The following is a 24,153-nucleotide window of genomic DNA, read 5'->3' as shown; positions in this document are numbered from 1 at the left end:
GAAAGTAACAGGTGAAGGGAATACATAAAGGATGTGGGAAGGGGTGGTGGGGAATCTTTTCACATACACTGGGGATGTTGCTTAACAGAATGGGTGTGAAATTTAGTCAGAGCTACAGCATATGTTATAATTTTTCAAGGATTCTTCTCCTGAAAGTGTGTTTAACCCTTTCTTTCATATGCTTTCCCTTTCCCATAACTGCCAGGGCAGTCCAAAATGAGTTGTGAGATGGTTTTGAAGTTTCTCTCATCCCACTTTGGGAGCTTGGTTTCACTTCTATTCTGCTATATAGACTGTTAATATTTTTCCTCTTAAGCTTCTCTGGATGATATGTTCACTTCTCAAATTTGCTGAGATTGTCTTCATCCAAAACTTACTCCCCTGTATATGTGGGAGGAGGTAGTATAGGATTTAGTGCTAATATGAATAGACTATTTGTGGGTTCTTTATTAATTTCCAGGAGTGTAGTAGGCAGGGGAGATTTATTTGCCTGCATGTGCCTCAGGGAACTAGTTGAGCTCTTGGGGACACAGCCCTAAGTCAGTTGTAAATGGTTCTCTTAAGCTGATGCTCTGGATTTAATACTTATCCTTCAGCCCCTTGTGCTCACTTGACACCATCACTGCCCACATGCCACTTTTGAGGTGGGTGGGGTTTCTGGTGAGTGTACTTGCTCTGTATTCAAACTTCCTAGTACCTGTGAGAAGAGCTGATATTGAACAGCCCACCATAGCCCCTCATTCCCCATCTTTTTTAAGTAGAGGGTTTTAAAAACCGTTTTTCTTTTCCCTTTTGTGTGGCCTACGAATTGCAATTTGCAGGTGTTTTTGGTGGGGAGCAAAACACTACCACCTACTAGCTTTCCTTTGGGGAATTACAAATGCCTTCCCCCATTATAATACTTCAATGTGCTAAGAAAGGACCCTCCCTCCTTGGGAATTGCCCTTGGGTGAAAGCCAGCCCAAGATAATAAGTAGTTTGGCTTGATACTTTCACAGCCCTGGGAAAGGAATGGGCTGCCAGCCTTGCCTGCCAATAGAATGAATTGGGAAATTAAGCTTCCATGGAATGCAGGCCATGTTGGCTCTCATTGATGGGGTTATGAAGCCTTCTTCCTTAGCCCACTCCATTTTGATCCTCTGGGCCTAGGTTCTTTAGTCTGAGACTTTGGCAAAGAAGGAAATCCCCATCACCAAGTTCTCTGCTGTCAGATCATGGTGGCCTATATTACACACTTGAAAAGCTGGAACAGGTGGTAGAAATCCTACTCCAGCCTCCTTTCTTTGTGCCAACACTCTGAGAGTCTTGGCCAGCAGGATTTGGGGTTAGTTTAATGGATGGTGGATTAGGGACATTTTCTAGACAAAGAGTCCTTGGTTCATTATAATATGTACATAGGGTAATGTTGTCTTTGGAGCAAAGAAATGGATTATTTGTTAGGGTGTAGTTTTGGTAGCTCTTAAGCCTCTTGAATTAGGTGTAATTAGGCAAGATAAACTAACAGCTTCTCCTCCCTGCCTTCACCTTACTTTAACTCTTGAAGTTGAGGGCAATGGCATCCAGTTGTCCCACTTTCTTCAGTAATTTGAGTGGTTTAGTGGCTTTGGTCTGTTAGGATTTGGGATCCTATGTGGTGAATGATATGAGGATAAATTGACCCCTGCTTCTTCCTGTTTACATTATCTGGATCTCTGCCAGTTTAGGGAGTCAGTCTTCTGGTTTTTAGAGTTTTAATCAAGACTAAATTTAGTTCTCTAAAGCCAAATGGAGCTCTCTGTCAGTGGCATAGATCACTCTCTTGACTTGTGGACATTGAATTGAATGTTATAGAAGCCCCAACTTTACTTTCAGAAGAGGGCTCTCAGGAAAACTTTGTTGCTCAGAAGTTACTGTTGAAGTTCCAGATTGTTGCTGACTTAATTGGGCAATATATTCAGGAAAATGGAATGGAAGAGAAACAGCTTTATTGTATATATCAGGCCAGCTTCTGCATATATTGCTAAAGTCCAAGAGAACAAGAGATCAATCAATAAATAAGAATTCATTACGGATCTACTATGTCCTAGACACTATGCTAAGATCTAGGGACACAAAGACAAAAGTGAACAGTCCATTTTTTAAAGATTACATTAGCAATACAATATAGTTATGCAGGAAATTATACAAATTAAAGATAAAGTAATGGAGGAGGCGCTAGCAGCTGGGGGATCAAAAAAGCCTTCATGTAAAGGTGGCTCTTAAACTGAATTTTTAAGGAAACTGGGGAGTCTATGAAACAAAGATAAGCAGAGACAAACAGTGTAACAGCATGGAGATAAGAGAAAGAGTGTTGGGTTTTAAGAACAATAAAGATACTTCCTAGCTGGGTGACCCTAGACAAATCACTTAACCCCATTGCCTAACCTTGCCACTCTTCTGTCTTAGAATTGATATTAAAACAGCAAATAAGGGCTATTGTTGTTGTTGTTGTTGTTGTTTTAAGAACAATAAAAAGGCCAATTTGGTCAGACCATAGAGTGTGCAAAGGGCAGCAATGTAAAACAAAGCCAGAAATGTAGATTGTGAAAGTCTTTAAATACCAAGTAGACAAGTTTCTTTTGATCCTAGAAGTAATAGGCAGCCTCTGGAGTTTATTGAGTTAAGGCTTGATATGGTCAGACTTGTACTTTAGAAAATTCACTTTGGCAGCTGAATGGAGGCTAGATTAGAGTGAGGAGAAATATGAGGCAGGAAGATGAATTAGGAAGCCACTAGAATAGTCTAGTCTAGAGGTGATGAAAACCTGAACTAGGGTGGTAATTTTGTGAATAGGGAGAAGGGGATGAATGATCATGAATGATCATGAAGGTAGGAACAAGATTTGATAACCGATTAGCTTAATGGAGTGAAAAAGAGTGAGGAGTCAAGGATGACACAAGTTACAAACCTGGGTGATAGAAAAGATAGTCTTGCCTTTAACGGTGACTGAAGGAAAATTTTGGAAGTAATGTTGGTTTGGTAGAAGATGAGTTCTCTTTAGGAGATGGGGATACCTATACATCATCTCTTTCAACATGGCCTGTAGCTGTGCTGAAAGGAATAATAAACTGGAACAACTTCCAGAAATTGATGCAGAGTGAAGGAAGCAGGACCAGGAGAACCTTGTACACAGAGACAGATACACTGTGGCACAATTGAATTTAATGTACTTCTCTACTAGCAGCAATGCAATAATCCAGGACAATTCTGAGGGATTTATGAGAAAGAACATCCAGAGAAAGAACTATGGGAATAGAAACACAGAAGAAAAACAACTGCTTGATCACATGGGTCAATGGGGATATGATTGGAGATGTAGACTCTAGGGATCACCCTAATGCAAATATTAATTATAGGGAAATAGGTCTTGATCAATGACAAATGTAAAACCCAGTGAAATTGCTTGTTTGCTATGGGGGCTGGAGGGAGGGAAAGAATCATTTAACCATGGAAAAATATTTTCAATTTTAAAAAATGACCAATAGGTTTTTGGTGATGAAAGACTGGACCAGCTCAGGAGAGCAACTAAAATGAGATATATAGATCTGAGAGTCCTCTCCAAAACACAATAATGAAAACCATGGGAATTAATGCAGTTACCAAGATAGAGTGCTGTGAAGACAGAAGAGAGGGTTCAGAAGAAAACTGTGAGGTCTACTCAAGCTAAGGGTGTTATATTGATGATCCAAGAAAGAAGACCTGTCAGGTAGGAAAACATAGAGTGAGCAATGTTAGGAAAAGCCAAAGAGCTGAAAATATCCTAAATGAGAGAATGGCCAAGAATGTCATACTGCAGTGAGGTTGAAAAGGATTAGGACTGTGAAAATGCCATCATCACCTTTGGCAATTAAGAGATCACTGGTTTTGGAGGGAGAGTTGTGAGGAAGGTAGAGATATAGTGATAGAAAGAAAAAAAAAAGAATAAACACATTTTAAAATTACAAGAAGAACTTCTGAAGGACAAAGACAAGCAGGTCAGTTTTGATAACAGTTTTAAAAAATCATAAATTGTGTTAGATTTTAAGTTTTGTAGGTGAATTTTATCCTTAACTGATTTCTCAATATACCTCTCCCACCTCCCTTATCCGTTGAGCCTTTTCTTATAAAACTTAAAGTTTAGCAAAATCATTGAATAATCCAATCAATATTTATTAAGCATTTTCTATGCCAGGTATTGTGCTAAGTGCTGAGCATATAGTTAATAAAAAAGAAAGTCTGTACCTGAAATCAAGGAACTTACAATCTAAAGGAGGAAGACAAGTAAAGAGGTAGGAAAACTAGGGGCAGAATAGGACACCAGGGATACCTAGCTCCAAGAAGTTGAAATCATGTTAAGGCTACAGATGCAAAGTGGAGTAAGCTGAATTCAGTTTCTGCCCACTATAAAGGAAGGTATTGGGAGGGGTTTGGTACTTAGCCCTCCAGTCAGAAGGAAGAGGAGTCTGAGGATGGTGATATCAGTCAAGACTTTGAGTTAGCATCTTAGTGACTTTAGAAGTAATGAGCTTGAAATTGAAACGAGTCATGGCAGCAATTGCAAAGTGAACACATTGCTCATATCTGATAGAATGTGCCGCATCTCCTTCCTCCCTTCCTTCCTTCATTGCTCCCTCCCTTTCTCCCTCCCTCCCTTCCTTCCTTCCTCCCTCCCTTCCTCCTTTCCTTCTTCCCTTCTTCCCTCCCTTCCTCCCTTCCTCCCTTCCTTTGAGCAGTAAGGGATAGGCAATGGGAGTTAAGTGATTTGCCCAGGGTCACACAAGTAGGAAATGTATGAGGCCAGGTTTGAACCCAGGACCTCCCATCTCTGGGCCTGGCTCTCAGTCCACTGAGCCACACAGCTGCCCCCTACTCTCATTAAGAAATATGAAAAACAAAATTATTGTGGTAGTACCATTGTAAATTTTGTAAATACTTTAAATATATTAATGTATATGTATAATAGAGATTTATAATTTCACATCCAGCCCTTTTCTGTTCTTTGTATATGGAAATGTAGAGAATTTGGGAGGAAACAATAACTTTTGGATCATGCAGTTTCAGTTAAGAGGTGAGAGGTGTAGGTATCTCAGAATGGGGCCAGTTTCATAGTCATTCACTAATGGATGCTTAAACACAATCTGGATGTATCTTCAAACACTTTCCTTGGAAATTCTAGTTCTGGTTTCAGACAACTTCAGGTGGATTCAGTCATTGTATAAGAGTGGGGCTGTGGAATTCATTGACTTCTCAGATATTAATTAATTGTTTGGGTTTGAGAGTTCACTTCCTCTGATGCTCTTCCCTTTTCCAAGAATGATCATAGCTATTGTTCACTATTCTTCTCTGTCTTTTGAATTTGGAATATATTTTAGTGTTCTGTGATGAAATACCCATTATTTATAAGTTGATTGAGCATAAAGTATTTCATTATAAGGTGGCCATCCATCACAAGGAGGCATGTAAGCTGTGAAAAGCATTAACCTTGCACCCTGGGCTGGAATGCAGTTACTAGAATAATGTGGCTTCTGTGTAAAGTATGCAGGAGAGTGGAAGAAAAGGGAGAGTGACAATATAGGAAAACAGGTGCTGGTTGGACTAGGGCTTGAGAAGTTGTTCCTGAGTTAGTAAGGTCTAGCACCATTAGAATCAGCTATTTTAAAAATTCTCTAGAGAACCAACCTTTGCACTGTGATTCTGCACATCTTCCAAAACAAGCATGGAATGTTTTTTGTATACTAGAGTACTGTTGCGTTCCTAGAAATATTCTTCTCTTCATCCTTTGTTTCAGAAAGCATCTTTTTTTAGTAACGGTTTAGTGATTATAGAGTATCCATGCTTTCTCAGCTAACGTTTGGTGCCTTGGTTTCCCTAGACAATTCAGTTTTTTAAAAGTATTAAGCATCTTCTATGTGCAAAAAGCACTGTGCCTGGTCTTAGGACAAAAAAGGAAAGAATCCATCCCTCAAGGATCTTGTGTTCTATTGGCTAGCAACAATATTGGAGAGTTTTATTTGCCCTTCCCTTCCAGTTAATATATGAAAACACTGATTCTGTTAGTGAATGGATGTGTAAAAATTGGAACTCTTTGAATCTAATATCTCTAGCAATCTTTTTTCCCTTACCATCCTTTTTTCCTGATCTGGACTGTTTTTACCTCTTGGATAAAAACGAGTTGACAGGATGCCAAACAAAGGGCACTATAGATAGATAAAGGAGGGGAAATTTGGTGGTCACCACATATCAGGCTCATCTTCAAATACTCTGGTCCCAAGAACTCCCCTTGGCATTCCTGAGTGTTTTTTTTTTGGTTGTTTGTTTGTTTGTTTGTTTGGTATTGAATTGACCCTTTTAGGGTCTTATGTAATTTTTTTTCCCATTTAAATTAGTTTATTTAGTCAATTTAGAACATTATTCTTCTCTTCATCCTTTGTTTCAGAAAGCATCTTTTTTTAGTAACGGTTTAGTGATTATAGAGTATCTCTCTCTCCCCTCCACCCACCCTTCCTGGCAGCCTATGTGTAATTTCATTGGGTATTACTTGTGTCCTTGATCAGAACCTATTTCCATGTTGTTGTTTACATTAGGATATTCATTCAGAGTCTACATCCCCAACCATATCCCTTCGACCCATGTATTCATGCAGTTGTTTTTCTTCGGTGTTTTTACTCCCACAGTGTTTCCTGTGGATAGTGTTCTTTCCTCCAAGTTGTTCAGGATCACTTCATTGCCACTAATGGAGAAGTCCATTACATTTGATTGTACCACAGCGTATCAGTCTCTGTGTACAATGTTTTCCTGGTTCTGCTCCTCTCACTCTGCATCAATTCCTAGAGGTTGTTCCAGTTCCTGTGGAATTCCTCCACTTTATTATTCCTTTTAGCACAATAGTATTCCATCACTGATAGATAACATAATTTGTTCATCCATTCCCCAATTGAAGGGCATCCCCTCATTTTACAATTTTTTGCCACCACAAAGAGGGGGCAGCTATGAATATTTTTGTACAAGTCTTTTTCCTTATTATCTCTTTGGGGTACAAACCCAGCAGTGCTATGGCTGGATCAAAGGGCAGACAGTCTTTTATCGCCCTTTGGGCATAGTTCCAAATTGCCCTCCAGAATGGTTGGATCAATTCAGAACTCCACCAGCAATGCATTAATGTCCCCACTTTGCCACATCCCCTCCAGCATTCATTACTTTCCATAGCTGTCATGTTAGCCAATCTGCTAGGTGTGAGGTGATACCTCAGAGTTGTTTTGATTTGCATCTCTGATTATAAGAGATGTAGAACACTTTTTCATGTGCTTATTAATAGTTTTGATTTCTTTGGCTGAGAACTGCCTGTTCATGTCCCTTGCCCATTTATCTATTGGAGAATGGCTTGATTTTTTGTACAATTGGTTTAGCTCTTTATAAATTTGAAAATAAAATTTGTCAGAGTTTTTCGTAATGAGTGTCTTATGTAATTTGCAGACCTTCTCAGTGCAAGGTTAGAATCTTGTTCTATTTGTTACTTTTTCATTTTATTTCATTTCCTTGTTCTTTTGGACTCCTGGGGGGGAGGGGGATGGAGAAATCAAAGAGGGAAACAGATAGAGAAGTAATTTATAATAGAACTGTAATTCCTCTCTTTTCCAGTCACACTAAAAGTGGGACTATATAAGGAATTTTCAGTGACAAAGCTAGTAGAGCATCCACATAAATTAGCTGAAGAGAATGGTTTTACTTAAACAGAAGTGTTCGTTTCTCCTAGGCTTTTCGAAGGTTGCCTGCTTCATTTTGGACCTAGTTTTGTTCAGCACATGTAGAAAATGCTGCAGTGCAGGGAGGACCACAGCTGCCTCAGCTTTGGCAGCAAGTTATAGTCTAATTGCTCTCCTTTTGATATGTGCCAATTTCCTTTAGAAGGGAGAGAACTAGTGCTTAGAGTTGACATGCATCAAACTTGGGTTGTCAGTAAGACAGATGGATCAGTCAGTACTCAGTCCTCCATGTTATTTTCTAAATCAATCCCTATGGGCTTCATTTAGCCCAGCAGACCTTGTTAAAGAGGCTTCTCTCCCCAACCTTGGATTAGGAGGGAACATGAACAGATCCAAAACTGACTCTAATTTGTGGTAGCACTGAAATCAGTAACTATCAGTGTTCAGTGGAAGGAGATGAGACCAAGGCTGGGTTGGTCTCAGGGTTTAGGGCCTAGGGCAATGTCCTAGGTTGATTTTGCCCTAGGTAAGTTGGGCTTAATAATTTAATTTGACATCTGAATACTGGAAAACTATAGGACTCTGGAATTGACTACTGAGGCAAGTCAGAGTGAGTGCCATTTATATATAACTCTTCCTAGCGGAAGATGGGGAGGCTAATAGGGTTTGAGGGTTTTTTGGGGTCTATTATAGTAATAACTTATAGTAACAACAATATCTATCATTTGAACAGCACTTTAAAGTTTATGTGTATCTAATCTGATCCATACAATAAGCCTGCAACATAGGGTACTATTGTTATCCCCTTTTTACAGATGAAGAAACTAAGGCTGAGCAAGGTTAAGTGATTTGCTCAGGATCACATAGCTAGTGTCTGAGGCAGAATCTGAACTTTGGTCTCTTGAGTCCAAGTCCTGAACCCTATCCACTATGCCACCTAGCTGTAATAGAAAGCAGGAACACCCCAAATGGGAAGCTCCTTCTTCCAACAAGGTGCATCTTTCAAATTGGGGAAAATCAGATTTAGCAACCTATCACTTATGCATATGCTGTCTTTCTATTGTTTAGTTTGACCTGTGACAGAAAAATGAGGATTTCAGGAGATTAACCAAAAGATGTTTGATGCCTGATCCATACATGAGATCACAAAAATCCGAAGCTAAAAGAGTCTCTTTTAATCCATCTAAACCAACTGATACCTGAAAAAATGTTCCCCTCTACAACATACCCAAGTAGTCAGCCAACCTTTCCTTTAAGACCTTTAAGGAAGAAGTACCTACTACCTTCTGCAACAGCCCATTTCACTTTTGGGTACCTGAGATTGTTAGGTTTTATGAATAACTAATCTTTGACACTTCCACCCATTGCCACTAGTACTTTTGAAGTTGATTTCTTGAAACCAAATGTAAGACTTAATATTTCATTTATCCCTGTTAAAGTCTACTTTTATGAGATTCAGCACAAGGTTATGGTTTGTTGAAGTCATTCTAGATCTTGAACCTCATCCATTCTATTACTTGCCTCTCTCTACTTTGTGTCATCAGCATATCTAAGGAGTTAGGCTACATATGCAGTTGTGAATCTATCTAGTTTTACTTCTCTCTAGTACACATCTGTCCATCTTTTCCACAAAGCAGGATGAGTTATTTTTATCAAAGTCTTTACTAAAATATAGATTAGTTATATCTGTAAAATTCCCATGATCTTCCAGTGTAGTAGCCTGTCCGAAAAGGAAATCAGCTTAATCTGGCATGATCTGTCAGCTGAAGCTATGCTGGCTTTTGGTGATCTTTGCTATATTTACTAGATATTCACTAACTACCTCTTCAATTTTTGGCAAAACTCTGTTATTGACCTTATTAAGGCCAAACTTAGAGGTCTATACTTTGCAAACTCTGTTTTCATCTCTATTTTGAAAATTGGGACAAAACCTGCCTTTTCCAGTCTTAAGGTACGTCCCTTACTCTACTGTCCAATACCCTGAGCCAGGCAGAAAGACTCCTTTCCTACTTTTCTCTTAGAAGTGTCTCTCCACATTGGTTAGAGTATACATCTCTGAAGAAGAGCTATTTTAGTCCAGAGTGTACCTAGTTGCCTAAATTCTCTGGTTGACCTTTGAGCCTTTTTTACATCAGCTATTTAGGCAGTTGGACTCTCATGTCACCTCTACTCTGAGTTGGGCCCTTCTGGGCATGACCCCTTCATAATTACTTGTCAGTAAGAGTTTAAAGGAAAATTTGAGGTTTGTCATTCTTAATTCCTAGTGTTCTCAGGTTTCAGGCAAATGCAAAGCATTTTCAGGTCAGGAGTATCTCATACTTGGACATATAGGTAGTAGGTAAGGTTTGGTGTTTCATTTTATGAAAAGTAGGCTTTTTTGTTTCTTTAGAGGGAGAGAAGGATATAAAATGAAAGTCCCCAAAGAATTTTGAAAAGCTTTGTTGTTTTAATTAGATTATTTTTATTAGCATAAGTGAGTAGCAGTTAGCTTTGAACACTTTTCCCAAATAGACCTCGGTACTGTGGGCTTTGTTTGATCCATTCCCAAACCTTGACTCTAATAAGTCTAGAGTTCTAGGACCTCTTTAGATTTGTAGCCAATAAAGTAGTTGCTGGGGGAAACTGCTGAATGACAGCTGAAAACAGTAGGGTTATTTTTAGAGACTTGGGCAAATATGCAAGACTGGCCTTCCCCTAGGTTTCCCTTCAAGTTAACTTTTGTAGTTGTATGTGTTCAAGTAGGTTCATTTCCAAGTAGAAGGCTAACTCAATCTCAAAGCAGAAGCAAACCTCTAGGTTCATCCAATTCATTGATTCTCATTTATAATGAGATGAATAGACTTATAGAAAATTTTATAGCAAATTAGTGGCAGAGACCAAAAAATACCCTGGGTCTCTTCACTCCTGTCCAGTGCATGTCACTGAAGCATGGTAATGCCTCAGAAAGGCTGTCTTCTGGGGTGAGGGTGACTGAATGAATCTCACTGGGAGCAGCCACATCTCAAATCCCTTATTTGGATTTAATGTCCTTGTTCACTCTCAGGTCTGGAAGATTTGGAAGCTATGAAACAGTGCTGATTGATAGCAGGTGTAGCAGATGTCCCCAGATGACCCTAGCTGGAGCTAGCCAGTCTTCGGGCTTTCCCCAGACTTCATTTTATTCATCCCTTTGACCTTGCCTTTTTCCCTGGCACAGATATGAAAGAAATGATTGTGATAGGCATGGGATAAGGGATTCCTGTATACAGTGCATAAATCTGATAGGAGGGAATGATTGTTCTTTTTTCTGACAGTGAACCTCCTCATGGGCAAGGCATAAAGTATTCAATAACTCAGGAAGTAGGATTTCTACTTTAATATAAAATGGAAAGTATCTGAAGTGTATTTAGGCAAAAAAAAAAAAGCTAAAAGATGAACAGTTTATTTTGTATGATGCTGCTTAATTGCTAAGTCTTGGGCATACCTCTAGAACTTTGTGGAAGAAGATGCTAAGAAGGCACCTTTTGATTCCCATGTAGTTGGAAATAATTATAAATAAATTATTAATAAATGCTTACTGGGTGACTGAATGATTCCTTGGACATGGGATTGTAAATCAGAGGCCACTTACTAGCTGTGAGACATTGGTCAAGTCACCCTCTTTGGACCTCAATTTCCTTCTTTGCAGAATACCTGCCTTCTTAACCATACAAGGTGACTATATATAAACATCCGTTAAAAGAATTTGTGAAAGAGTTTGTACACAGAAAAACATATATAAATTGTGTCATAATATCCTATTACTATTTTTATAAAGTTAGCCAGTGATAGACACCTAGATTTCCCCCAGCAAACCTGAGCCTGGATTTTCAGAATGAAGAATCTTAGTAGACTAAAAAGAGCTGGTGATCCTTTCCTGAGACAATGAGGGAATGAGGGTAAGTGAAAGGGCACATGGTTTCTTGGTGTGTGAAAGGAATGAGATAGGCATTACTAGAGCAAAATGGTGTTGAAATAACATGTCACACGCCTTTTTCCTAGTCTATGTAATCCAATTGAGAACGCCTAACCGCCTCTGATAAGAGTCACTCAGGAGTGAAGAGCTTTCACTACCAGGGAAAGTAGCTTATGTGAGCATTTTGGCTCAGGAATGTGCCAGCTGGGTGTTGGTCAAGAGAGAAGAGGCTGCCACAGGCAGGGAAGGACACTATCCCCCTGGAAAGGTGGGAACTACTCAATAGGCAAGGAAACATCTATTTACCTAGAACAATGAAGCCTAAAGACTGTTGAAGGAAAGAATATAATCAAGTAATCCAAGGATTCCCATTTGGACATTGTGTTTATTAGCTGTTTTCAATCATGTCTAATTCTTCACTACCCTATTTGGAGTCTTCTTGGCAAAGACACTGGAGTGGTTTGCTGTTTCCTTCTTTAGCTCATTTTATAGATGGGGAAACTGAGGAAAACAAAGTTAAGAGACCTTAACAGGGGTCACACAGTAAGTGTCTGAGATCAGTTTGGAGCTCAGGTCTTCCTGGCTCCAGGCCCAATGCTCTAGATACCTCACTGAGGTATCTAGCTCCCCTTTTTGGACATGACTACACTATCTGAGGACTCGTGTTATTTGTGACTCGAAGTAACATCTGCCTAATTTGGAATTTCTCTACTTCATTATCTTTACAAGTTAAATGGGGAAAGTTTAATACCTTTCACCATCCTTAGTAGGAGTTAAGGGTGGGGGGAAGTGCTAAGGGAGTGAAAACAATTCTAAAGTACAGTGCCACCTTTTTACTTAGGGTTGAGTTGGGTTGTGGATTTCTCCATTCTTGTCCCATTGACTGACTGGGAACAAGCTGGGCCCTAGAAACAGTTGTAAAGAGATTCTATGTATTCCTATTCTTGCAGTAATTTAAATTTCTTCTTCTTTACTCTTTTTTCCCCCCCTTTTCCCACCTCAACAATATGAACCAGTCGCCTTCAAAGCAACCCTGTACTAACTTATACTCTGTTTACTGGACTGTTTGTGCCTTGAGGTTGATAGTTCTCCAGAACAGATTTGGCTGACTAATTGAGGGTATCAGATATCTTCTCAGTTGTGAAATGCCTCTGCCTGGTCTAATGGGGAGAAGGAGAGAGGGGAGGTGCACCACTGTACTTCTTGCCTACCCAGGCAGTGCCTTATCTTCTTCCTTTTCCTCACCATTGTAACTGAACTTTAGGCAGGCAAATCTGGGGATTTGAACCCAAATCCTATTCATCCTGCCCTTGTAGGGCATCTTTTATGAAAAGACATAGTAAGATATTCTTTAAACATTTTTTTAAAAAGAAAATCCTTTCATCATGCTATTCATGTTCTACTCACTTTGGAGATCAAGGAAATTACCCAAAGCTGGGCCAGATGTAAGAAATAGTTTGCAAAGGGCCTGTTCCCTGACATCTTTTCCTTTGTTGGTTGAATAACCAGTGGTCCCAGAATTAACTTTTCATTCTTTGAGATTCATTCTAACCCTCAGAAATGGATGTGATTAAAAAAAAAAAAGAAGAAGAAATGGGGGTGGTATCTGGTAAAAAATATTGGACTGGATGTCAGTAGACCTTGAATTCTAATCCTAGCTCCGACACGAACTCCCTTTGTGACCTTGGACACATAGCCATTCTGGGCCTCATTTTACTCTGTAATATGAGAAGCATCTCTTTAAGACCTCATTTAGCTCTAACATGCTCTAATAAAATACTTTTGAGGTGGATGATTAGTAGTGAATCATATGCTAATTGTTTGAGATAGCCCTTCTCACATACCCTGGACCCAAACTCCAACAAGGAATATAGGTTTAACTTCAAAACTCTCTAGTCATACTTTTTAAGGAGGCTTCCCCTCTCCTTCATTTCACCTCCCCTATATATCCTAAGGGAGCCCCTATCATCACAGGTCTACTAAATAATCCTTTCCCTTCAAGGAAAGGGACCATGTCTCTAATTCCTTTTGTAGCATTTACGAGGCACTTGTTTTTTGTTTGTTGTTTTTTTTTAACTCATGTGTTTGTTGTAACAGAGAACCTTTACTAAAAGTTAGATCAGAGAACAGCTTCTCAAATCTACCCATCATTGGATTCTGAGATGGAAAATTGACAGTGGATATATCTTAACTGTCTTTTTTAAAGGAGCCAGCTCTCTTGGGGTTTTTACTTATTTGCTTTCAAGGAGCAGATTCCTTATTGCTAGCTCTAAACTTACCTAAGTCATTCCAGTCATAGACAATTAGAGCTGGAAAACAAGTAATCTAAGCCAGCCCCTTCATTTGACAGATAATTCGTTAGGGCTTTATTTAGGAGCTACCTGGGTGTAAGCCCACAAATTCCAGATGAATGAAGCTGGAAGCACATATTGTATACTCACTCAGGTACTTCTCCAACCTCCTTGGGTTTTTCCTTGGTCTTTGTCTAGGCTTCATGTTGAGTGTCTTGCTTATTCTCCTCAAGGCCTCTTAGTGCCCACTTAAATTTGGTACTTCTTAAGAAAAGTAGGTCTACCTGGAGCTGTTCATTCCACTTTGATAGTGCACTTTTATACCTTCCAAGGGAGGGGAACACTCTAGGTAGCGATATAGGCATTAGTGTCTCAGGATAGATCTAAATGTGGAGAGAATTTTCTACAGAGATATAAACTTAAAAATGTTGGCAATGTTGTTTCTTTTTCTGATTTGAGTTTTCCTTAAAAAAAAAAAAGGCAGGATAAGTAGCATTTTTACCCCAACGTTTTCTAGGTTTTTCCTCACCTTTCCATCCTGTCTCCATTTAAAATGTTTATGAACAAATTTATCCCCTGCACAGGATCCATAGTAGCCAAGAAACCTGGCTTCCTTTTGTCTATAGTAGTTTTAGAGCTGCCCTTTCAGACATTTCAGTCTTCAGATAGAGTTGAAACTTGTTTGGAAAGTTGTCTGAAAAATCAAAACAACTCAGAGTTATCACCTTGCACATAGATGTGGAAAGGCTCTGTTGGGTTGAGCTAGGTAAAGCTCCTGGCTTTTGGATCAGTGATAAAAACTCTCTTTAATCTTGAAGTCTGTTTTTTTGTACAGGTGGGAGAGAAACTAAATAGAAATTGTAGTCTTCTTTTCTCAATAGCTCATTGAAAGAATAATCCCATAATTTCTCCTGTCAATTTCAGAAGACTTGAATCTGAGAAGGATAGTATCGTCATAATGGAGGACAAATGACTTTGGCCAAAAAGATCTTGGAAACTTGAGCCAAATCTAATAAAATAAATAATAAGTAATAAGGATAAATGTAAAATTCTACTCTTGGGTCTCAAAAATCAATTGTGCCAAATCCAGAGGGGAAAGACTGAGGATGGTGTGATAGCTAAACAGTTCCTAGAGAGAAAAAAAATTTCTGAACACTGTGAACTTATAATTACCAAACTTGATCTTTTTGTAAAAGAATAAGAAAGTCCTCCTCTCTCCTTTTATTATAGAGGTGGGGGGCTATGGATATAAAATATTGCATATAGTGTCAGTTGTGTTAATTTTCTTGAATAATTTTTTTCAGTTTTCTTTTTCAGTCCTTGTTACATGAGACTGTTTACTGAATAGGGACAAAGGATATTTTTGAAAAGGAATGTGATAAAAAAAACTAAAATAAAATAAAAAATAAACTTTTAAAATCTAGGATTTTAATGGAGTAGAAGCTCAACAGTATGACATGGTAGTTAAAAATTGATCTTGGGCTACATTAATAGAAGCATGGTGAACATTGCTTATGGTGTCAGATTCTTTTTTTATATATTGATCATTATTACTGAATATTTTACTCAGTCCTTTAAAAATTTGTTATAAAGGATGACTTTCTGGGAGGAAAATAGAGAGGGGATTCAGAAGAAAATGTAGGTGATTTAAGAAAACCAGGAATAGGGGGCAGCTGGGTAGCTCAGTGGATTGAGAGACAGGCCTAGAGACGGGAGGTCCTAGGTTCAAATTTGACCTCAGACACTTCCCAGCTCTGTGACCCTGGGCAAGTCACTTGACCCCTATTGCCTAGCCCTTACCACTCTTCTGCCTTGGAGCCAATACATAGTATTGGCTCCAAAGCAGAAGGTAAGGGTTTAAAAAAAAAAAGAAAAAAAAACAGGAATAGCAGTAAAAATACATTTTACAAACAAAAAACACAAGAGCTACAATGTGTAGGAAAAGGGAAGTGATAGTCCCACTCTACTCTGTCCTCATCAAGGATATTATGTTTAGTTTTAGAGGCCACATTTTTGGAGGGAACACTGATAATCGAGAGAACATTTAGAAGAGGGCACTCAGGACAGTGAGGAAATTGAAGACCAGCCATATGAGTTAGTTGAAAGAATTAGAGATATTATTTTACCTGGAAAAAGAAGGACTTAATATGATAACTGTCTTTAGGTGTTTGAAGAACTCTTTTATAGAAGAAGGATTAGATTTGTTCTTGTCCCCAGAAGGTACAACTGGGAATAGTGGGTAGAAGCTGCAGAGCAGCAGATTTAGATTCAGCATAAGGAAAAACTTCAGAAGTGAGGTTTCTAAAAGTGAAATTGAGTACTAAAACAGTGAGTACTCCTTTAGTGGAGTACTGGAGATTTTCATGCGAAGACTGAATGATCATTCTGGTTTCTGTAGCAGAAACTCATATTCAGGTATGTGATGAATTGGAGTAATTTCTAAAAATCATCCCTCTCTAACTTGTAGAATCCCTGATTATTTGATTCTCAGGTCAGGGCCTTCACTAATTATAAATTAAAATAACGAGTAGGAAATGCAAGCAAACCTACTGTTCCTATCTGTTCTTTTCTTCCTCATTAGGAGCTGTAGGTCTCAGAGGGCAGGCATGCTTTGGTCAGAGACAGATCACTTTGACTATAAAAGCTGAAGACACAATTGTGATACTGATTGGTTAGCATCCCAGCCTGAGGGCCTCCTATTTAGGCTGCAGATGGCTCCTTTTGGCTAGATTGCCAAGATCTATTGAGGATATGGAGGTGAGGGAAGAAATAGAAGGTGAAGGTCACCAGAGGCACACCAGGAAAAGCCAGGGATATGATCTTTTACTGACTCAGCAACTGTGGACTTTGGCCTGGTAGAATACCAAGAGTTGATTTATGGGGAGAAAAGAACTGTCTTTCAAGCAGTGTCTCTTCATGGCCTCACATCTCCCTTTTCAGATCTCTCCGAGATTGAGCCTAATATATTCCTTCGACCATTCCTGGAAGTTATTCGCTCTGAAGACACCACTGGTCCCATCACTGGACTGGCACTCACCTCCGTCAACAAATTTCTGTCATACTCCCTCATAGGTAAGATTCTAGATCCTCTTTGGGCAGCCAAACTTGATGACTCAGGAACTGTCATGAGAAGCATCCTCCCCCTTCCCCACCATCTCTTCCTGATAAGAGACAAAGTTGTCATTCTTCAGTGCTAATTGTCTACAGTGTATTGGGTTAGGTGGTGTGGCCAGAAAACTCAAATCTTTGAGCCTTTGCCTCACTAGGAGTTTAAAATGCAAGGTCCTTTCATGCATTTGTGTTTGTAGAGCTTGTCTAAGCCTTTGCTGGTAGGTCTCTTTCCTCAAGATGTGGACTTCTTTCTCTCCTGTCTTTAAACCAGGTATAGGGATTAAGCATCTTGGGGGGGAAAAAGATATCTTCCTTTGTTTCCATATTGACAAACTACAGGAAAAGGTACAGTTCATATCTGGCCAACTGAAAAGGAAAATATGCACCAAGGTCCCTGAGGGAGGATCCTGGGTGCCTCTTAGGCTATGAGTATCTGTACTCCAGCCCTTACCTCACACTTGAATCCCTTTTCCAGAACAAATTGAGTCCAGGCTGCTCCTTCTTTGCCCTCAGCACCACCTGCAGGCTATACTTCGGCATAGCCTTTGACTGCCTATTTGTGCCATCTCTCACTGTCTTTCAGTGTCCTCTCTACCCTCCAAGCTTCCTAGATCAGCAAGCTGGCTGAGGCCTTTGTCAAGAAAGAGAGCCCAATGGAGCCTCTAGGATTGTAGAGGTAGTTTCTAGTTGTGTAAAAGAAGGATTTTGCTAGTAAGAGTTGGGCAAGTGTGGCAAGGGACATGAAACAATGAGTTTTCCTTGGAATTGGACCTGAGTTTCATTGCTTTGCCATTCTAGCCTTGTGAGTTAGAGGCAATATTAAGCAAGAATGCAGAAAAGACTTGGGTCCCTGGAAGATCAGGGGAAGCCCCAAATAGCAGAATAGGTCTTTCCATCTGCTCACATGGGAACCCAAAAGGACTTTGGTTTGGTCTGCAATTCTGTAAGATACCCCCAGTATAACAGTTTCTTGAGTGACCATCAGTCCTAATTACAGGATCGACTTTTTGTTTGTTTCTACATATTACTCAGAACAAGATTTATGCTGATGATTGCATGCCAGTTTAGTGGACTTCCTGTTGTACTGCTGAAGCCTTTCACTCTTAACATGGCTTCTGGGAAAATTAATATTTTATTCTGATACCCAGTTTGGGTATCAGATGCTTCAGATTGATAAGCAGAGCTAAAGAAGTCTTTATCAGGGGAGTTTTGCCAAGATTATCTATAAAAGGAAATTTATTCTCCCCCCACATCAATCCTGTTCATCCCTTATTAGTCCATCACCCCCTTTTCCCCCCACAACAATCTGAAGATGGGATCCAGTAGCACCAGGTCTGGAGTCAGGAAGACCTGAGTTCAAATAAGGATATAGACACTTAATGGATGTGTTACCTTGGGCAAGTCACTTAACCTGTTTGCCTCAGTTTCCTTATCTGTAAAATGGGAATAATAATAGTACCTACCTCCCAGATTGTGAGGATCAAATGAGATAATAATTGTTAAGTGCTTAGCATAGTGCCTGGTATTAATTAAATACTAGCTGTTATTATCATCCATCTAGAGTATCACAAAGAGCTGAAGTAAAACCAAGATCCCAGAGGGACAGTGAGGTCTGGCTGTAAGCTCCGAGGGAATTGGGGGAAAGGATGCTCAATATCGATTCAGGGCTAAGGCATAGGGAGTTGAGATGGCCTATAAAGATAATTCCAACAACCCACATGTTGGCTTGAAAGAGCTCTCCTTTCCCTAGCCTATAATTTGGCCATTCCTTGTGCCTAAGGAGAGGGCTGTTGAACAGGGAATAAATAGCCTTCAGTGAGGTTTGCTGGGAAGGATCCCAGGACAGAGTGGAAAGAAAATCTCTAATAAAGGTCATCTCCTCAGATGCCTATTAGAAACCCTTCTCTCTAATAGTCCACAGTACTCGTTTAGGTCCAGGTAACAAAAAAAAAAAAGTGAAGCAGCAACTTTTCCTACAATGTCCCTATACCCTGGGGCCACCCTGCACTGTTTTTATCAGTCCAAGGCTTTGCTCCATAGACTAGGTGCTTTATAAACATGATGAACTGAATTACTGAGTTTTTTTCCTGCTTTCTGCTCCCTTTTTTTTTTTAAACTCTTGCTTTCTATCTGAGAGTTGGTACTAAGTATTGGTTCCAAAGTAGAAAAATGATAAGGGCTAGGCATTGGGGCTAAGTGAATTGCCTAGGGTCCTATATACAGGAAGTTTCTGAGGTCAGATTTGAACCCAGGATTTCCTGTCTCCAGGCCTGGCTCTCAATCCACTGAGTCATCTAGCTGCCTCTCTTTGCTCACTCTACCATGTGCAGTCTCACTACTCCCACTGCCCTACAATAATGCTTTTCATTTTTCTGCCTCTCCCAATCCATCCTTTCTCCTTTCAAGACTAAGCAGCCATGATAGGAGACTTAGGGACAGGACCAAGGAATCTGGCACCAAGGCAACACTTTACCTTAACAGTGGCAATTTCCTTTATGTTTAGCATGTAAATGAAAGAGAAGCTGAAGGAAAGTCACATCTCAGAACTGGCAGTCCTGGGTCTTGGTTTAGCTATTGCTTTGTCCTCTTATTCTGAATAGAGCCAAGGAATCCTACTTTCTTCCCACCCCACTATTAGCTACATCTTAATTTTGTTTTGTCTTTATTCCCTTCTAATACCTATTTAGTTAATATGGCAATAAGAGTCACACTCAGTGCAGTATTGTACTAAAGGGGATTGAAAGGGGATTGAAAACAAAGCCAGGAGAAGGATTCTCAGAGCTGCTGTGTGGCACCAGATATAATTACTGGCAGCAGTTTCTGTCCAGGCCACCCTCCAACCCTTCCAGCTCAGCTGTGCCTGGGCTTGAAGCTCCAGAAAGAGCCTAAGAAAAAGCTGTGTTGAAAGATGTAAAGGAAAAGGCTACAGACTTGGCATCTTTAACTTAGCCCTTACTCCTCTCTTTTCCTGAGAGAGACCCAAAACAGGAGTTCTGAGCCTTTCTTGGCTAAAACGAATAGTTCTACATTTTAAAGTTTATTCATCCAGTGCACCTAATCCATGGAGCCAGTCATAGGCAGAAATTCCCAAAGGAAGCCAGACAAGGAAAACAAAGTTAGAATCCTGAAGGGACACAACCCCTCACCTAGATGTCTATACTTGTCTTCCCTGCTTCATTCAATCTCTATTATTGGTGGAGCAGATCCCACTCATGAGGGCACAGCAGAAGGAATGGAGAACATGGCAGATGCCGTTACCCATGCTCGTTTTGTGGGCACAGACCCTGCCAGTGACGAGGTTGTCCTGATGAAAATCCTTCAGGTAAGTTGAGAGAGAGAGTAATTAGGCTAATGGCCAGAAGCTAGTGCTACTAGATCCAATTACTCAGGCTGTGGGTAGGGGAGTGCTGTGTTTTGACTCATAAGCTTAGTGGGCACTTATTTTCAGATAGCTCAGGTACCCAAGGTAAAATCTTTTTTGAAGGAGAACTTTTAATGTTGATTTAAAATGCTAGAAATCCTTGATAACATTGTAGATATGACCAGCCGTATCTATGCTGCCCATATGCTGGACCCTGGAGAGGACCACAAAGGAAACTGGGCTTTCTTATGGACTTGGGTCACAAAACAGAAATTGCTCCTGTGCTCCAGGCCTTGGGATTCAAACAAAATGAAACCATTCCTCTTTATACCTTAGTTTCCTCATCCATAAAATGAAATAGTTGGACTAGATGACTCTAAGGTCCCTTCCAGTTCTCCAGTCATGATCCTGTGATCTCTTAAGGATCCTGTGATCTAAGACAAGTTGTGTGAGAACAGCTTCCACAGACCACAGACCCTGCCTCTCCCAGCATCCCTTACTACTCTCTTCTGTAAGTATCCATGCTTCTTTCAGGTTCTTCGGACTCTGCTGCTAACCCCAGTAGGTGCCCACCTGACCAACGAATCTGTGTGTGAAATTATGCAGTCTTGCTTTCGGATTTGCTTTGAGATGAGGCTCAGTGGTAGGTATATGTCACCTGGCCCTTGTATCTGGTTAGGACCTCTGGTCAGTTCCACCACGACTAATAATAGCAAACATCTATTTAGTACTTTATGGTTTAAGAGTATTCAAATATGTCAGCTTGTCCACCCACACGGAGAACAAAGACTCAAGGCTTTTCTGTTTTCCCTTCAGTACTTGTGGCCAACCAGAGGCCATCTATATTAAGCATTTGAGGCTTGGCTAATGGCCTCTGTAGTAAATTCTAATAGATAAGGGAGTCTAGGTGGATCCCACACTGTCTTTTGCCAAGCCTCTGCCACCCTCACAGATTCTTAGGCTACTTTTGCCCCTCAGGTCTGCTGTGGGATAGAGAAGTATGGTTCAAGGTGGAGTAGAGGTTATGTGTATCTCCTCAACCTTTTATCCCATGACTCAGTGCTGCCACCTAGTGACTAAATGCTGGCTGGCTTCAAGGCGGCATTGGAGCTGGTTTTAATAAGTTTGGTGTAATCCTTGGTAAACAAGGTTCGGAGGGGAGTCTGCTCAGAGAAGCCTCCTGATAATAGCACAGCAAGTAATGACACCTGTGTTATTTGTTTTTGTCTGTGCAGAGTTATTGAGAAAATCCGCAGAGCACACTCTCGTCGACATGGTGCAGCTGCTCTTCACAAGGTAAACCTGGTCGTGTTTGCCTCGGCTGGGCTGCCTGGGCCCCCTGAGCCTGCCTGCTTTTCCACAGCCACTTAAGGGACCCAGCTAGCCTTATAGCCATATCACATGCCACTTGAATTGATGGAGGGGAGGCAGTTTTCTGGACTTAGGGTTACAGAGAAGAGGGAGTAAAGAACTAGCCTGACTTATAAGGGAAGGGAGGATTTTATTTGATCTGGACAGATGGAGATGATTCTGCTTCCCAGGCCAATGTCTGTTTCTATAAAGGTAGCAGCTGGGAAAAGCAGCCCAATAGGGAAACTGAGCAGGAGAAGAGATAGGCTCCCAGACTTGACCTGGTTTCTAAGGCAGAAGGACAAGACATTCATCTCTAGGCTTCCCCAGGTCCCTGATTGTGGCCCAGGAATCCCTGCTGAAGTGCACAGAGCAATCTCCTACCAAAAACTCTTCTTAGTACTTGTAATTTTGGGGGAACTAAGGATATTTCCTTTGTTCAACATATTCTTTCTTAGCCTTCTTGACCGAATGGATAATGATTGGGCATATTTCTAGACCTGCTTTGAAGGAAGGACTCCTAATCTAGGATCATTTACCTGAAATGAATAGTTCCCTCTCTCTCCCCATTGTGTTCCCAAGACTTTGGGATTGAGATTTGATACATAACTTTCATCTCCCAAAATTCTTATCCTCAGCATAAATCAGGTTAGGAAACAAAAGGATTTTTAAGTTTGAAAGCATCACTCTTGTGATGACTTAAGAAACTTTAGTGGCTAGCCTAACTTACGCTATGTCTAGGAGAAAATACAAACTCCTCTGTTCAGTATTTAAGGCTTTCACAATTTCACTCAACCTATTTTTCTAGACTAGTTTCACATTATGACTCCACAAGCACTGTCCATTCCAACCAACCAGGCTTGTTTATTGATCTCCATATAGAGCATTCCACCCCTGGCCTCTAGGGTCTTTGCAAAGCCTGCTCCCCATACCCACCTCCTCCTCTTAGCATCCCTAGATTTCCTCACTCAGTTGCCATTTTATACATAAGACCTTAACTTATTCTGTTATTAGTGCTACCACACTTCTCTTCTTTCTCCAAGAGAATACCTTGTACCTAATTTGTATGGATAATATTTTGTATTCAAGTATAATTATGAACATATTATTTTCCCCTCTGTGAGGCAGGGGCCATTTTGTTTCTGTCTTTGTATTCCCAGTACCTAACACAGTGCCTGGTACATAGTAGGCGCTTAATAAACACTTACTGAGTGAGTGAGTGACTGAATGAATTAGTTGAAGGAAGAGAAGGTCTTCTGAGCTTCCAAGATATGGAATCTCCTTGACTCTGTGCCTTTACTCATTCTTTCTGAAAGTCCTAGTAACAAGCACATCCCAGTCACCAAAAAAGTCTCAGCTGGGCTATTGTAGAAAAGGGGAGTGGTGATTATAATGGTCACAACCATAGAAACATGATATTAATGATGGAGGGGACCTTAGAGTGAGTCATTTTACAGATGAAGACACTTTTAAAATTTAAGCCCAGAAAAGGGAAATAACTTGCTTGAGCATAGACAATGAATTAATGACTGTAGACTCAGATTTAATTCAATTTAATTCAAACTTCCATTCTAGTGCTTTTTCCACTGAACCACATTGCCTCTATTGATGATGATGATGATGATGATAGGACATGTGGTCATTTGTGTCTAGGTTGAGTGGGGCAGAGGCTTTTGAACCTTCAGCCTCCTCTTCCTCTCAGTCTTTTTTGGGGAGCAGGGCAGGCTATGGCTCAGTACAACAGTGGGTACAGAGAGCACTTTTTCTTTTCTCTTACTAATCTTTATATTTGTTGTGGCTTTCTATCTTATAGGTTACCTCAGTTTAAAGAAGAACCGAAGAACTACATAGGGACAAACATGAAGAAGGTAAGGCATGGGACCTGACAAATGCCCTTACCTCTGCTTAGCTTTCCTTTCCCCTCTTCAGGGTACCAGGTAATTTTCTTGGAACAACTTTACTCTGTAGAGAAATGCTTTTGTTTGAGCAGGTCTTCTTAGAGTCTAAGAATAGCCATCACATACACACATCCAAGCTCTGAGCACCACAAGAAACATTTTGCTATCCCAGATGCTTTTTCCATCCCTGCTCTTCCTTTCTGAACAGTTTTTATTCCCAGAACTGGCAAGGGCAAGACCTGGGACTGTCCTTCCATAAACTAAGAAGGTGTTCCCTTCAAGATTCTTTTCAAGGTTTTGAAGGCCATCCTAGAATGGCTAGGGGCAGAAATGAAAATCAGTGGTTCTCCTTAAGGCTGAATACTTCATGTCAGGCAAAGATGGATCCCACTATGTTGCTGGACTTATGTCCTTCCTTCTGGAAAGTTCCAAAGTGCTTGGCCCCTCAGAGGTGGGCAAGTCATCAGACCCCTGACCTCCTCCTGCTTAGACCTAAGAAACGGAACTT

General features: G+C 40.3%; 1 protein-coding gene across 9 annotated transcripts in view; it reads left to right on the top strand.

Moving 5' to 3' along the window:
* The window catches only part of GBF1 (golgi brefeldin A resistant guanine nucleotide exchange factor 1), a 141,423-nt gene that overhangs the window by 88,330 nt on the left and 28,940 nt on the right, over positions 1-24,153 (top strand). For all 9 annotated transcript variants that reach the window (XM_056804803.1, XM_007479116.3, XM_056804792.1 and 6 more), the window contains 5 exons: positions 16,866-16,997; positions 20,240-20,358; positions 20,932-21,040; positions 21,633-21,693; positions 23,561-23,615. In XM_056804803.1, coding sequence (XP_056660781.1) covers positions 16,866-16,997; positions 20,240-20,358; positions 20,932-21,040; positions 21,633-21,693; positions 23,561-23,615 — 476 coding nt within the window. The remainder of the gene's footprint in view (positions 1-16,865; positions 16,998-20,239; positions 20,359-20,931; positions 21,041-21,632; positions 21,694-23,560; positions 23,616-24,153) is intronic.

Source organism: Monodelphis domestica, chromosome 1 (genome assembly GCF_027887165.1).
Source record: "Monodelphis domestica isolate mMonDom1 chromosome 1, mMonDom1.pri, whole genome shotgun sequence".
Classification (NCBI taxonomy): Eukaryota; Metazoa; Chordata; class Mammalia; order Didelphimorphia; family Didelphidae; genus Monodelphis; species Monodelphis domestica.
Note: the sequence above shows the minus strand (reverse complement) of the source record. Positions and strands in the feature narration are given on the sequence as shown.